Here is a 15622-nt window from a genome sequence, read left to right on the forward strand (position 1 = left end):
TGCATAAGAACTGTTGGATAAATAAGTACGTAATGCAGACTCAGAGAAGACTCATAGTTATTTCCACACACTGAAAGAAAGAAACACAGGAAGTCTGCAGTAGATACTTTGGTGTCACAGATAGAAATGACTCGTCTAACGTGCAGTCAACCAACTTGGAGCCAAAGCAATTATCTAATGCATGTGAACCCTCAGGGTCAACTACACTCTGCTACCCTCCCCGATGCCAGAAAAGTTCTGTGACAAACACCAGCCATCAAAAACACTTCTTCCTCTCAAACACCATGTGACCAGTTTCCAAAGTGGCCTGCAGTTATATCCTGCTCATCTTCAGATTCCATGAGACATAGCACAGGGATATTGGGCACTACTGTGCACAAACTAGGGCACTACAACAGCCCTAGTTTGAGGACTATTATAAAGATGCCATAGCTCTGTTTCTTGGTGCCCTGTTAGAATCCTTAGGACAAAGCAGGCTAAAGGGATTTTAAAACAGAATATCTGCAAAAATCCACATGCAACACGCTAACATTGCTAATCCAAAGCAATGTACAGAAAGGAAAAGAAATAGGGTGTACAGGACATTTATGGACCTGGATGAGCAGCTGGCCTCGCTCTGTAAGAAAACTAGGCACAGGTGCTGGGATCCAGCCCAGGGCCCTGATTCCCAGCTGGCACAGTGAAAGAGGCTTCCAGCTCAGAGAGAGTTAGATGTCTGTTCCTTGGGAGGAGAGGCCTCGGAAAGGGGAGGAGGTTGTTCCCTTAGCATGACAAGAAAGCTCTGTTGCCTGAGCCAAAGGGGAATGGAATCTTTCTTTTTTTTCTGCTATCTGTTGGTATACTTCCTCTTTCATCTGTTAGATTAGTGATACAAAAAATAGAAAATGAGAGATATGTGTCATAGCGGAATGAGTGTGGGGCTTGTAATCCTGGCTGACAAGCAGCCTGGATGGCTGACTTTTACCTGCTGCTCAGATTAGTCCGAGTTTCCCTCGCTGTATCCAATGCAGCTGATGAACTGCGAGATATGTGTGGCCCCAGCTGCGCCCTCGGCTCTCACACAAAGCTCCCTCCTGAAGTTGCTTTCAGAGAAGAGTTTCCGGTTTGGGGGACTTTACCTCCCCAGTATACTATTCAAATCCAACAGTAAAGCTCTTTTACATCAACTTTGTGGTTCCTTATATACAGATACAACTTGCTAGCCACACTTTGTGCAATCACATAGCCGAGATTAAAGCATGTAATGCATTACTGAGAAGAAAAACAAAAATAGCTTTAAGGTAACAGGACGTCTGGGGGTGAATGCCTCCTTAGGCTGTCTCTGGGGGACACTATAATAGTAGTAAAGTGAATAGAGGTCTAAGACACAGGAGAGAGGTTGCTGATTACATGGGAAAACCCAGACAAAGCGTCTTCTGTTTCTGATGACTGAAATTCGGCCACATAGGAGAAAAGCAGGATACAGGCAAAGCACCACTAGCATGTACTTGTGCTTGATGGCTTTTTGTTATTTTTCTATAGCTTCCCATCACATTTTACAAGGTATTTCCCCTCACGATTCTTATATACCTACACATCAGTCCAAACCAAATGTCAGCAGAGTTGTGCTTTGCTTGCCTTGGAAGTTGCTTCCTGTATCACACAAAGATTTAGAAAATGTTTATTTTCAGCCCTTTCCAATACTTTCATGATATCTGCAAGTACCACGATTTGATCCTACAAACACCTAACCGTGCCTGTTCCCTTACCACACCGTATCTGTTAATGCTGCTAATAGCAAAGGGACATGACATGCATATGCATGCATAAAACTGGGGCCCAGCAGCTTAGGTCCTGCTGAGGTCAAGGCACAGACATTCAGACAAACACTGATTTAGAAAATTTACAGTATTAGAGGATGGTTGTAGAAAGGGAAAGCTCACTGACCATTCCAAAGGAACCAACTCCTTTCTTAAATCTCTTAATCTGCTTTTCATTATCTCTGTGGGGAGGCCTCTTGAGAAAAGCAGCTCTTTGACTTGAATAAAGGAGGGGCTGTGGGCTCGCATACTGGAATGGGAAGGTCATTGTATGGCAGCACAGAAGATGGGAGTATTAGTCAGGTCAAGGAGAACAGGATAAAAAAGTGTGAGATCTGTGTTATAGCCTCGGTCTGGATTATGTAAGGTAGCGAGTTTAAACCAGAAAAGGTAAACAAGAGAGAGTGATTCAAAGGCTGAAATATATTCTGGTAGGGTCATTCAGACTGATTGTTAGGAAAAAATATATGGGCCAGGACTGATAGGATCATCAGCAAAACCAGCAAGAAAGAGGTAACAATAGCTGAGGCCCAAGAGGGCTAAATTCTACACAGGAATTCTTTGCGTCAGGCTTCAGCAAATCAACCTTTCCATCCTCAATATCTTTCTTATTTGTTCTTTTAAAAGAAATGCTCAGTTCTTCCCTCCTTTCAGGCAGACAAAGCCCAAATATGCCTGGGAGACAATGAGACATAGCATTTCCCCTGCTACCCAGTGGTACAGCTGCGTACGTGTGCTTGTAATCCTCTCTCTTCTAAAGCAGTGCTTATCACAAGCAGCCTCGGCTTCACCAAATTGCTAAAGAAAGTTAGGCTATTGCTACTAAAACGGCCCTTGGAAGTAGCCCATTTGTCTTTTGTAATACAAAGCTAACAGTTCTCCTACAATGGTGCGCAGCCCTTCTGCTGTTTCTTTAATGGACACAGACTAGAAAGTATCTGGCTTGCAGGACCTTCGTATTCCCCAGCACTCCTGTAATCCTGGCTGACTTCACCAGGAGTTTTAAGATCTATAAGGCGTGCAGGATCAGGTCCACTAAATCTGGGATTGGGTGGGGGGGGACCTTCCATGTATGCAGGATTTTCTTGCCTTGCTTCCTGATGGGTTTCTGAAAGTAGAGGTGGCAGATTTCAGGCTTTTATTGACAGTAACACAACATTTGGTGTTTTCTTAAAGACCCAACTCTGAGAAGCAGATGATGGCACAAGATTGTCAGCTTCCTCTGTTTCTAATTGCAGACAGGAACTTGCAAACGCTCCAGACTAAAAAAAAACCAACAAAACATAACAAAACCTGGAGGCAAAGAATAACTCAAAACGCATATTTTTAAAGCCTGTAATTGATAAAATCAAATTGATGAACTGGAAGGTATTTTAATTACAGCACTGGTAATACTGTAACAAAATCTCAGCCTCCTTCATATCAGCTGGCACTAGCAGGTGCATTTCTCACATCAGAGACTCCTTTTGTTATCCTTTTTTTCCTCCATATTTGTCAGTGTTTCAATCAGTTTACACATCACAGCTATTTGCTATTTTATATCTCTTTTTCCCCCCTACGTGTGTAGTCTCAACACTGCCTACTTCCCTCCTCTGCTGGCTCCTGCCTTGCCCAGAACCTTCTAGCTTTTTCCCCATGTCCTCCTCCACTCCTATAGACCGCAGTGACCCAAAACACCGCTTTGTGCAATGATTCTGCATCTTTTCAGCTCGTTTCTTTCACATAAGCTCCACCTGGTGGTTAAAGCTAGAATCTCTACGACTTTTCACTGCGACCTACTAATACTCCTTATCCCTCACTTTGAAAACAGACCACATCCGTATTCTTCCAGTGGTGTCCTCGTGTCTGCCTACAGGTAAAATTTAATTAATGACCACCGAATCTATTATTTTACAGGGCCAATTACCAACAGGTAATGACTGTTATGGAAATCTCTCTGGCACTGCATGCAGCTCCCACTGTTTCTATGCTGTTGCTAATGTGTAGCCACTACTGTTTGCTTTTGGCACATAAGGAACAGGAGTGAACTTGTGACCTGGATGTTCATAGAGAGTGAGTCTGTAATCCAGCTACCACTTGAACTTTTACCTTTGGGTTTTAACGTTTAGAAAGCAATGGGCTTTGAATCCAAAATATCTATGATTATGAATGGGAGTATTTTTAAAGAACTACTGATTATCCTTTGGTTTTCTCCCTCGAGTGGAAACTTAGTGTAACTGCCTACGCAGTGAGGTCTTTTTCTCTCATTTATGCTGAACAGTGGTGAATACAGATGAGGTTGATTCCATATTGTTGAATCTATTCAATGAGACAACCCGGTAATTGCCATAGAAACAGTTTCTGCAGACTAAAACCTTAATTCTACTTTAAAATATCATATATAGGCCTAGATCACTACAGAGCGTATCATCAGGCTGTGTAAACAAAAATGATTCTGCATCAGAGAAACAGCAAGTCTGTCTTTCATCCCATCAGATGCTAATTTTGTTCCCACCTCCCCCCACTTCCAGCCCACAGCATCACAAATTGCACCTCTTTCCCCTTCATGCACCGAGTCTTACCTCCCCAATGCCTTGCTGTCAGTTCAGCTTGTCACTGGTGCAATGGGGAACCGAGGCCATGTCTGTGAAATGAATGTGGTCCTGGCAGGAGTGTCCCAGACTTCCTATTGCTACACAGCCACTTGCACAAGCTATAGGGCCAGCTGTATCTGAACCTGGGAGTGGAGGTTCTACCTGCTACTCAATCTCCAAAAGCAAAGAGGGATGCTCCTTCCAACCAGTATTTATTAGCAGGCCACAGGGGAATCCTGTTCCCCATATGTATTGGTTTTGCTCCCTGTTCATATTCATGTGTGTTCCTCAGTTTCTAGGCAAATTTCTAACTGAAGGTTTTCTCTGCACCCTTTTCATGTCCATGCCAGCAAAACATGGATGTAGGCATGATATGTGTTTTCATAAATCTTATGTACATCTCTCTTTAAACAAATAAAACATTCTTGCTTTTTTTTTCTTTTTTCCATATCACTGGGTTATGCTCTTTGTTTTTGTTGTGGTTTCCATGGTAATAAATAGAAGGCATTACTTTTGGAGCAACTATGTAATTGTTTAGCCAGCTCTAATGCTGCTATTTAACATTTGTGGGGGGAGGGAAGGGGGGGGGAGCTGCTGCTTAATAAGAAATAATAACCTTAATTTTGTTTAAATACTGCATTTATTTTCATCATTCTCTGATCCTCATTAAATCCATCTAAAAAGAAGGGCCTGTGTTTCTTCCTTTTAGTCTCCCCCTATTCCTGCCAGAAAACACATCATTTTCAACAAGATGGCTGACAGCTTTTCCAAACAACATGGTTGCTTGAAGAAGCTGCTCTAAAATGGCTGCAGTAGCTTAAGGTTTTTCAAACCAAAACCCCAGTAACAATGTGTTTTGTGTCTTATTCTGTTCTTGTGAGCTTGCAGGCTGTTTGAATGTACTGGAATATGCTTTTCTTTATAGCTTTATGCTTCCAGGTATAAACAAATCTGGAACAAAAGGCTGTACATAAACATAACTGATTCAGGTCTGAAAGGCTTGTCTGGGGTGCTGCATCCCACTGGAATTAATGAAACTGTTGAGAGTCTGATTACTCGTCTGCTTAAGTGTATTGAGTTCACTGTAATCATCTGTTTGCTGTCTGAAGGCTCTTGTCAATAGTTTAATGACTTCAGAGCATATTCTTTTCGTTCTATAGACTTCATATACTGTTTCTACATAATTAAGCAGCTTTGTTAAAGGAACCGCCATTAGTTGCCACACTTCATTTAGCTTAGTTATCATCCAACCAGAAAGAAAAAAGAATAACAAGAGAAGGCTACAAATCCACCACTGAGAAGAGCCTGGCCTTATCTAATTGCTTCCCACACTTTATATACTTACAAACATTGATCTGATCCTCTATCTTCTCTAAGAACAGACCAGGGTTTCTCAGCCTTTCCTTACACAGGAGATGCTCCAGGTCCTTTATCACCTTTGTTACCTTTTCTACGAGACTCTAAGAGATCCCTATTTTTTCCAACAGGGGAGCCCAGAATTGGACACAGGGGTCTAAATGTGGCCTCATCAGGGCAGACTACAGGAGGATCACCATGCTGGCCACACAGTTTTAAATGTACCCCAGGACACCATTGGCCTTTTTGGCAGATGAAGAAACAGAACCTCTGTTTTCTTTAGGGCTTAAGTGTGTGTATAGGTGAACAACATAAACAGAAGGGAAATGCCAGAGGTCCATAGGAGAGGAACCTCTGTGGCTGTTCAGAGCTGCCCTTGTGGCAGCCATCTTGTTGCCAGTGGTGTCGGCCATCTTGTTGAGCAACACTCACAGCAGGTTTTAACCCCCCATTTTCAAAAGGAATTTCCACCCAAACGTCACGCACCTCACTCTTAATTATTCTTTAACATGACAATAACTGCATTATTGCCTTATTAAATCATCACTTCTGCTGTATGATCCCGGTTGTTCCCTAGATCTCTGTGATCAAAGCAAAATGAATGGCACGATTTATGCTGTATTTGGTATAAGATGCTCACAGACCGGTGCTTGTGGAACAGCATCCACCCTGCATCCTACATCCATCACTAGCAAAGCACCGCTGCTGCCTGTTGCTTTAGGTACTATTTTAGCTCTAAAATATCCCAACTCAGGTACACATGCACTCAATAAAACGACTGAGCACTAATTAGTTTTATCCTCAGCCACTGGGGCTCGCTTAGCGGCGTCTCCCCTCAACGAGAGCCCCGCCTCAGTGTCGCCCTCCCCCATAAGCGTCACTCCATCTCCCGGCCCCCCAATAGAACTACGCTTCCCATCGTGCCCGGCCCCGCCGTGTGGGTGGTGCCATGCGGATGAACCGGCCGGGACACGAGCAGGCCGGCCGCCCAGCGCCAAGATGGCGTCCATGCTGCTCCAGAGCTGCGGCCGGCGGGCCTGCCGCCTGCCCCGAGCGCTGCGCCGCCAGGCCCCGCTAGGTGAGGCCTTGTGTCGCCGGAGGGGTGAGGAGGGAGCGAGGGATGGAGCGGGAGAGGCGCTTTGTGGGCTGAAAGGTCGCGGCCTGTGCTGAGGGCGGCTGTCTCGGTCGGGGGCTGAGGGCGAGCCGGGTGTGCCATGCTCGCTCCGCGGCCCTTACCGCCCCGTTGGCAGCTGTGGGGTGCTGCCCTTCACATCTCACCCTTCATTTCTTACCTTATGTTACAAAAGCGTTGTTCTTTCGATTTCATCCGAGTGTCTTTGAAGGAGGGGTGAAACAAAAAAGAAGCTTAGCCATATGCGGGATATGGTTTCTATTGCTGAGATAACTTGGCAGTTGAAATATCTCAGCGTGGTGCGGTTTAAGGACGTGGAGCAGCTGATGCCCTGTGACGTCCGTGAGCCTCGCGCCTGCTTTTTACGTCCAGGATCTGGAGCTGCGAGGGTTTAGTTGTGGTGTGAGAGCTCAGCTGGCACTGCTTTCCTGCCTGTTACAAAGCTCATCCCGGAGGAAAACCTGTTTGCTTGAATACTGTGGAAAAATCGGATAGCTTTTGTGCTGTAGTGCTCTATGCTTGTGGTGTCTTCGGTACTTTTAATGGAGCGTTAATCCTTTGGTAATATGGTATTTTATAGCATCATTTTTTTTCATGGAAGCACTAAGGTTGGACAAGACCATTAAAGTAGTCCAGTCCAACCATCAACCCATCCCTACCGTGTCCCTCAGTCCCACATGTCCCCATTTCCTGAACATCTCCAGGCACAGAGACCCTGCCACTTCACTGAGCAGCCTGTTCCAGTGCCTCGTGTCTCTCACAGACTGGTTTTTATGTGGTGTTTTGCTTTACTTACCTCATCTCCTTTGCTTTACATGTCGGCCATCTAAGATTAAAGTTAATCTAAGTTAAAGCTAAGTGCTTCTAAGAATCCTAAATGTTCTTCCTGTACAGATCAAGCTGCTTACGCTTTGTAGGGACCTGCTTCCTGTCAGCAAACCTCTTATTACAATAACAGAACACAGCTATTCCACATTAAGAGCTTTCATTTTAATGTTTTATTACATTTAAAACTTTCCCATGGCATCTTTTCCATGAGGAATATGTCTACACATGTCTTTTGTGACACTTGTTTTCATTACTTCCCAAGCAACTCATCCTATTTATATATAAATCCTATGTATATATATGTGGCCTATTTATATGTAAGTTTCTTAAATTAACAGTGTTGATCATGGTGAGCTGTTTCCATCTTGCTTGGACACATTTCTGTCCTAACCCCAGCAGCCAGAATCATCGACTTTGCTCTCTTCTGAAGAAAGTAGGTATTTCACTTCAGGGCTGGGTTGCTCCCAGGTACTGTGGTTTGAACACAGATTCAGTGTAACATATAGAGCTCTTGTAGTCAGAACTAGACAAGATCCAATTAAGTTATTCCCTAGAATGCTCCGGTGACATCCATATTTCCATGTGCCCATTTGGCAATGTGACAAGAGTTGTTGGAGTCAGCGTGTTTTCTTTTGTATGGTAACTATGGAGTTTTGTTCTTTGCCCTTTTCCTTGGAATTAATGAGTCCTAGCTGGAAGACAAAGTTAAATGAAAGCCTCTTGCCCTTGCTGAGTTTTATCGAAGAAACTTAAAACCAACTTTGATCTTTTCCATATCATCCTTCTTTGTTCTGTGAGCACCTGTGTGTCCTCTGCCAGTAGGACTCTCATTTTTAGAATCAGAATCACAGGGTTGGAATGGACCTACAACCATGACATCAAAGCCCACTTAGCATAGTACATCCAGTGATTATTGAGAGTGTTCTTTGGTAGGTCAACTTCTCTTTTGTTTTTCCCCCCCTCTTCTTCCATCTGTGCCTTTTGATTCCCCTTCCTGATGCTGGAGATTCTCTCCCTGTAATAATTAAGCTGTGTTGCTGGGAAATGCTTTTGCCAGTCAGATTTGGTACTCAGGTATGACCACGTCTACTTCAGTTTCTTTTATTTGTTGTATTTTGTTGATGGAAAAGTTGACCAGTAACCTTGAAAATGGCTCTTACACCTCGCCATCTCTTGGAACTGACCAGAATTATTGTAGAAGCTGGTAATCCATCTGAGTCATTTAATACTGTGTTGTTATGGAATCATTCAAAAACAGCATTTGCTTTCAGTGAGGTTGTTCAGAGTTGCAGTTACTTGTCCAAAGCTCCTCTTTCTTGGATGTTTAAGATGAACAGTCATCCCAAGGTTGAATGTGCTTACTATAAAAATCTAATTGCTTAACAGCAGTTCATTATGTTTTTATTGGTAGCTGCTTCTTAGTAAGACTGGTCTTTTAAAATCACGTTTGTGTACAGTTCACTGTATGGATAAATGTATTTCTGAGTTTAGAATGAATGCTAATAGTTGGTGTTTTTCTAGGTAACTTGGGAGATCGTGCTTGTCTTAGTTGTACGTCCCTGAGGTTGGCAAACAAAATGTAAGTAAATATGAAACCTCTTTTCCAAGCTGTACCAAACTCTTGGTTATTACGCTATAACGAAACACTGGTTTCACTTCTGTACTCAAAATGTGAAAATACCAGCTTTATCCTGTTACTGATAGATATAAGGAAGTCTGAGAATAATTCTTTTCACCTGCTTGTATGTGGGAGAAAGAAAGTGGCATCTTTTCCTTTTTTATCCACTTTCACTTTTCCTTTCCTTAAGATCTGAAAGGAATAGAGTATTATTTTTCTGTTCTTGCCTGATTCCAGGTGACATAGTGGCATATCCTGGGTTTCATGCATCCTTTCTTTGTGGAGTTTCATAGACTCTTATTTCAAACTAGCTTTAATTGAATGATTAAAATTATCAGTTAGGAACTTAATCACTGGAGCTGTATCTTGTTCAAACCAAGGCAGTGTACTGTACATTACAGCCTTGACTGAGGCTCATCGAGGAGATTATGGTCTCTTGCAAGTAAATCCAGTTGTTTTGTGCTCTTATGTCACGTAAGGAGCTGGATGAGAGAGTCCATTCTCTTTCTGACCTGTCTAACAAGGCATATTTATGGAAATGAATTTTCTATTGCTTTTTTTTTTTTTTAATATTAAAATATGTTGGCTGTTTATTTAGTCTGACTGTTCAGTAAACAGTGACCATTCCTCAGTTTAAGTTTCTATTTTATCATAAGGGTGTGTCTGATACAAAACATTGGTTTGTTTTGAGAAGCTCTTTTGCTGAATGCTGCTGTTAAAGTGATGTTGCTCCTTAAAATAAAATAAACTGATGCCTGCACACAACCCAGATCCAAAGCAGGGGACTCCAGTAATACCAGTACTGAGGAGAGCTTAGAAGGAAGCCCTGTGTCCAACAACTTATAGTGAAAGTGTATTTATATATATATATTTCTCAAATGGTGCACCAAACATTATTAGTTTTTGAATGCTCTTTCTTCTTTTCTTTTGAAGGACTGTACACTTTAAATATTGCACTAGTGTCGCTCCTGTTTACTCATACTCCAAAAAAGATCACTACTGTTGCTGGACTAAAGGATCGGAACGAACGTACTTTACTCTTATGAGCCCTTCTGGCTCATGGACTGCCCTGGCAGCCATGGGTGTTTTAGGACCCAAGTATCTTCCAGTTAGGTGGTGGCATTCTTCGCGTTCTCTTCAAGATGACTCCATAGTTGAAAAGTCCCTGAAGTCCTTAAAGGACAAAAACAAGAAGTTGGAAGAAGGAGGTCCTGTATATAGTCCAACAGAAGTGGAAGTTGTGAAAAAATCTATTGGACAGAGGATTGTGGATGAGCTGAAGCACTATTACCACGGTTTTCGATTACTCTGGATTGACACAAAAATAGCTGCAAGGATGCTTTGGAGAATACTGCATGGAAATACTCTGTCACGTCGAGAAAGGAGACAGGTACTGAGTAAATTCCAATTTCATTTTGGTATCCTTATTGATTGCTCCATTTATTTAACCCAAAGGCATTCCTTTTGTTGTGTTTTGTTCTTAGAGTTTAAATGACTTTGATTCCCAGCTGTTTTAAAGTCTTGCTCCCTGGTATAGCTCTTTGAACCTGCCATTAAAACTACACAATACGTTGTTTAGAAATGTGACTATTCTGTTTCTAAATGATGCATGAGCATCTTTTCTTGCTGTGTGTCCGGAGGAAGAAAAAAGTTGGAGATAAATTTATTTGCTAGATAGAAAAGGAGATTTTTCTGTGTTGGCTTGTGAGTGGCAACAGTGGTTTCTTTTCATGTTTACTCAAGTAACTGGATTGGAACACAGTTACTTTCTCTATTTTGCCTAGTTAGCTGGAAAGATGGAAGCAAAACGCTTCTAGCAAAGGTTGGTTTGTGCTCACTTGGTTTTAAAAGCAAAACCGAAAAAAAGAAAGTAAAGTAGAAGATGTGGTTTAACTTCATGGCTAATATTGAGATATCATAAAATTACCCAGGTTAGAAAAGACCTTGAAGATCATCAAGTCCAACCGCAGCCTAACTAGAACCCTAACTCAAAACCCAACACTAAATGATATCCCTGAGCACCACATCCAAACGGCTCTTAACCACAATCAGGGATGGCGATTCTGTTTGAGTTATAAGCGTGTTTGTGAGATAATCCTACTCCAAACAGATAACTTGAGAGAAGTCTTTGTTGTATGCTTCTGTTTTTCCATGCAGCTTTTCCAGTCTCTGGAACTATGTAAAAATGACTGATAATTATTAAAAAGCTTTAAAGAATTTTGGAGTAGGGGAAAACTGGATGCGTTTGGTATTCAAGTTCACCAGGTCATTGGTAATGTATGAAAGGCACTAATTTAGTTCTCGTTTGGCTGCTTTTTGTAAACGATATATGCAAACAGCTTATACAGATAATCAAATCTCTTCTTTTAAAGCACAAAACACTTCATCTATCATTGAAAAAACTGCAGTGGATGAGATGTTGGAGTATTAAACGTGCCTGTATTCTGGCAGCAGGATGGTTGGTGCCTCTGGTAATGAAGTGTAAACATCTGCAGATTGTACACTGCAAAGGCAATGTGTTAGATTTACATCTGCATGTCTAAAAATGGTCCTAAAGCTTCAAATATATGAATGCTTTAATGATTTATTGATAAGCTTAGTGGCGTAATCGAGTAGTTTCATGGATAATTAGAAAACAGTGAACTATGCAGTTTCTTGTATATCCACCAGATCAGACAAATGACAGGAAGGCATGTGTAGCAGTTTTCATCATTTATTATGTTCAGGCTCTCTCTGCGGCAGCAGTGGTTGATGGCATTTGGTTTCAGCATCTTCACACTACTTATTTTTGCTCTAGTCTTTAATGCTGGTGCGACAGTGTATTTGACAGCTGAGCCAGCTGAAGCGTTGCTCAGCAATAAATATAAAAGCGTATGCTGACATAAGATAGGGGATTATGTAGTGCCAAGACAGAGCAGCTGAGGAGAGCAGGGGAAATGAGGACAGCAGGACCTTGGGAAGTTCTTGTTCAGAGCTCTGCAGTACCAGAAAGACCAAGCAAAACCAGTTAATTCACAAAAGCCATCCATAAGGCAGGATTGGAATCACTGGCGTTTCTACCCAATTCAGATCTGCTGAGCCATACTTCTGAGAAATTACACAGACAGGAAAGAGAGAAATCCCACAGAAGTATTTCTGCTGAAAGATGAGAAGCCTGTACTAGAAGGCTTGAACCTTTAGGAGCAGTGTGTTATCTTTGGATCAGTATGGGCTATCCAGTCAATAGAGGAATTTGTTCACTACATTCCTCTTCAGTGCTGTTGTCCAGTGAGCGTAGCACTGTCTTTCTTACAGTTGTGTAGTTGTTTGGCCTTCCTGAATTTGATTTATTTATTGCAGATGAGAGCTTCCACTGTTGATTGTCTTATTTAAAATTAAATAGAAGTTACTTGCATGGATAGAAGTTGGTTTTTACGTTGATAAAACTTCTCTAATGATGAAATCTAAGGGCAGTCCAGCATGCAAATTGTAGGAACAAATAATTCTGAGAACTATAGCTGTTACATTCTCCATCTCAAAGTTTCATATGGAGGTAGAGATATCCTGACTCTGGAATGGCAAAGTTGAGGTAGGCCTTGAACCCAAGTCAGGGAAGAGCAAGCAGGTCTACAGCTGAACAAAACTCTTTGCACGTGCTTCTTAGAAGCCTTATGTAGGTTTGTTTCAGCACAGGTTTTTATTGCTTTTAAATCAGATCGTCCCTTAAGTTCACAGAATCACACAGAATGACCCGGGTTGGAAGGGACCTCAAGGATCATGTAGTTCCAAACCCCCTGATGATTGGTTTTTAAGAGGTCTTAAATCTTTGATGCCAGGTTTGTAAGAGTTGTGCCTGAAATTCTTAGTATTTCAAGTATGTACTGCTTTAAATGTAATGAGCCATGTATGAACCAACAGTCCTAGAAAAAACTTATCTTTACTCAGACTGACAAATGAGTTATTTCTGCTTGCCTTTTCCTTCCTCTTTGGAGGCAATAATGGAAAGATATCTGAGTAATCTAACCACATTAACAAGCAATTGCAGCGTGGTTAATGCAAGGGAGCTATTGCTTATGTAAACCAAAACTGAGTTACAAAATTCTGCTTGTACAATTGCTGGCAGGCTTTAGATTCAACAGCATCACTTATGTACACTTAGGAGATAAGTCAGGAAATACTTAATGTGTAAAATACTATCTGACTGGTTTAAAACTATTATCTCTAAGCGATGCTTTTTGCAGCAGGGAAATTCAGGGCATTGAATGCTACAGAATTTGTTGCAAATATTATTGTCTTTGCCTTCTGTCCTGCAGAGAAGTAAAGAGCTGAGTGCTGCAGTACATGGGCTTGTAGCAGCAGATACGGAGCAATCACAGGTTCTTCATGCTGCTGCCAAGCAATGTCTGGAATCACTCACCATTGTATTTGGTTTCTGTGCTGAGCTCTTAGTGCAGGCCTGTGATTTATGTAAGCTGATCCAGGACTGTGCTGCTGCAGCCTGGCTTGGTGCTTAAATGCAAGTTCACCCCCTTGACTACTCCGTCCACTTTTGTTTTTCACTGTTCTGCATCGTGTGTGTGTGTGTTTATGGGTTAGTTTTAGCTGGACCGGGTGTGTGCCTTCGCACTGTGCCTGCTGGTGCACATTTAATATAGCAGGTTAACTTAATCTGGTTGTAAAACTGCTTCCTTAGGTTGGATTTCATCCTGCATGAGTATCTGCAGTGCCTGAAAATAGAGTGGGTAGAAATAGGAGCAGTATATTGTATTCTGTGTATTTTTGAAGTCTTTTTTTCCTGGGAAAATGTCCATTCTTCTGAACTTTCTTACATCCTTTTGAACTCTCTGGTTGTCATTTATCTGCTATTGTTGGAGTGAATGGAAATGCCTTGGAGTCTATAAACAATGGACAAAGGTTCCTTGCTGGGAAACTGCTTTCTTTTTTTAATATTCAAATTAAAATGCCGGCCTTTGCATCTGCAAAGCTTGTGCTCAAACTGCATATAATCCTTCTGGATGGTTTTATGCTGAGAAAATGGATTAAAGCTGTATTGGTTTTGTTCTGTAGCAACATGCAGCCTGTTGCCCTTGGTGTTTGAGTTGGTACAAGCTGTGGGGAGGGGATGCAGGCTGAAACATATTTACTTGTGCGCTTGCATTTCTGTTGCTGGTTTTTGCCAGTCATAACTGTGTTTATTAAGGCACAGTGGTGACTGACAGTGCTGGGGCAGTTGTGCACTTCTGGCCTTCGGTCTCTGATGTAGAAACTGACATTATTCCCAGGAACTGGTTATTTACATTATAAAACGAGATTAGTCAGGCAGCAAACTCTTCCAATATAAACCAAATTATTAAGCTTCAGAGTTGTAAAAGTTGGATTATAGACTGTACAGCCTAATATATACAGTTGTGGGTGCACACAAATCAAAAGGGTGTTATTTATTTCAGGCCATTTGCAGTTTAGTAACTAATGCATCTGCCTGCTGCAGAGGGTTACTGCTCCAGAAAAGCCATGATTTAAAAACAACAACAACAACAAAATCCCTCTACAAAGCAGAGCTCATTACCCTGGATTTAAATGTATATAACAATTGTTAGAAGGCAGAGGGTAGGAGTCTTTCATTTTACTCTTGATTACTCAGTCCGCAGCAGCTCATGCATGTCAGAAGTGGTGGAGCCCAAATAAAGATGAATAAAAGAGGTTAAGCAGCTTTAACAACAACAAATGACCACCTCCTGTTTTCAGGTGCTTTTAAGAGGTTTATATGAGATAGTTGCTCATTAATCCTATTGAGACACAGTGAAGGTCTTGAAATGCTTTCTATGGTATTGAGAACTGGTGACACTGTGCTCTGTAGCATACAGTAACTGTAAGAAAAATATACCAGAGATTGACTGACATCTTCACATTTTCTTTTTGTGTTATTTTCTATTTCTTTTCTAACAAATACATATCTGCACGTGCTAGTGGTAAGGCAGATGAGAACATCAAATGTTTTAAAATAAACAGATGAAACTTTGCTTATCTGTACATTTATTTTATATCTTCCAGTTCCTTCGAATATGTGCTGATCTCTTCCGCCTGGTTCCTTTCCTTGTTTTTCTTGTTGTCCCATTTATGGAGTTTCTGCTTCCAGTAGCTCTGAAGTTGTTCCCTAACATGCTTCCGTCTACGTTTGAGACTAAGTCTAAAAAGGTGAGTCTGAATTTGTGATCCAGGAAGATGACTGGAGAAACTTAAGCTTATGTAGTTGCAAGAAGATTTGGCAACTTGCATTCAATTGATATTGAGCTCTTCTAATGATGTGTAAAGCTTTACGTTGTTGTATAAAGTCATA

General features: G+C 41.6%; 2 protein-coding genes across 6 annotated transcripts in view; one reads left to right on the top strand and one right to left on the bottom strand.

Moving 5' to 3' along the window:
- Positions 1 to 7290, bottom strand: part of NSD2 (nuclear receptor binding SET domain protein 2) — a 93459-nt gene extending 86169 nt beyond the window's left edge. For both annotated transcript variants that reach the window (XM_085545833.1, XM_015862556.3), the window contains exon 1: positions 7021 to 7290. The gene's annotated coding sequence lies outside the window, so the exon portion shown is untranslated. The remainder of the gene's footprint in view (positions 1 to 7020) is intronic.
- Positions 1 to 15622, top strand: part of LETM1 (leucine zipper and EF-hand containing transmembrane protein 1) — a 46537-nt gene that overhangs the window by 15683 nt on the left and 15232 nt on the right. For 2 of the 4 annotated variants that reach the window (XM_015862562.3, XM_015862563.3), the window contains exons 1-4: positions 6715 to 6806; positions 9210 to 9267; positions 10240 to 10696; positions 15337 to 15480. In XM_015862562.3, coding sequence (XP_015718048.1) covers positions 6728 to 6806; positions 9210 to 9267; positions 10240 to 10696; positions 15337 to 15480 — 738 coding nt within the window. In that variant the 5' untranslated portion in view covers positions 6715 to 6727. Of the gene's footprint in view, positions 1 to 6714; positions 6807 to 9209; positions 9268 to 10239; positions 10697 to 15336; positions 15481 to 15622 lie in introns of those variants that run through there. The other 2 variants (XM_085545834.1, XM_085545835.1) reach the window with 1 other exon arrangement.

Source organism: Coturnix japonica, chromosome 4 (genome assembly GCF_054131305.1).
Source record: "Coturnix japonica strain WE chromosome 4, WE-NBRP24, whole genome shotgun sequence".
Classification (NCBI taxonomy): Eukaryota; Metazoa; Chordata; class Aves; order Galliformes; family Phasianidae; genus Coturnix; species Coturnix japonica.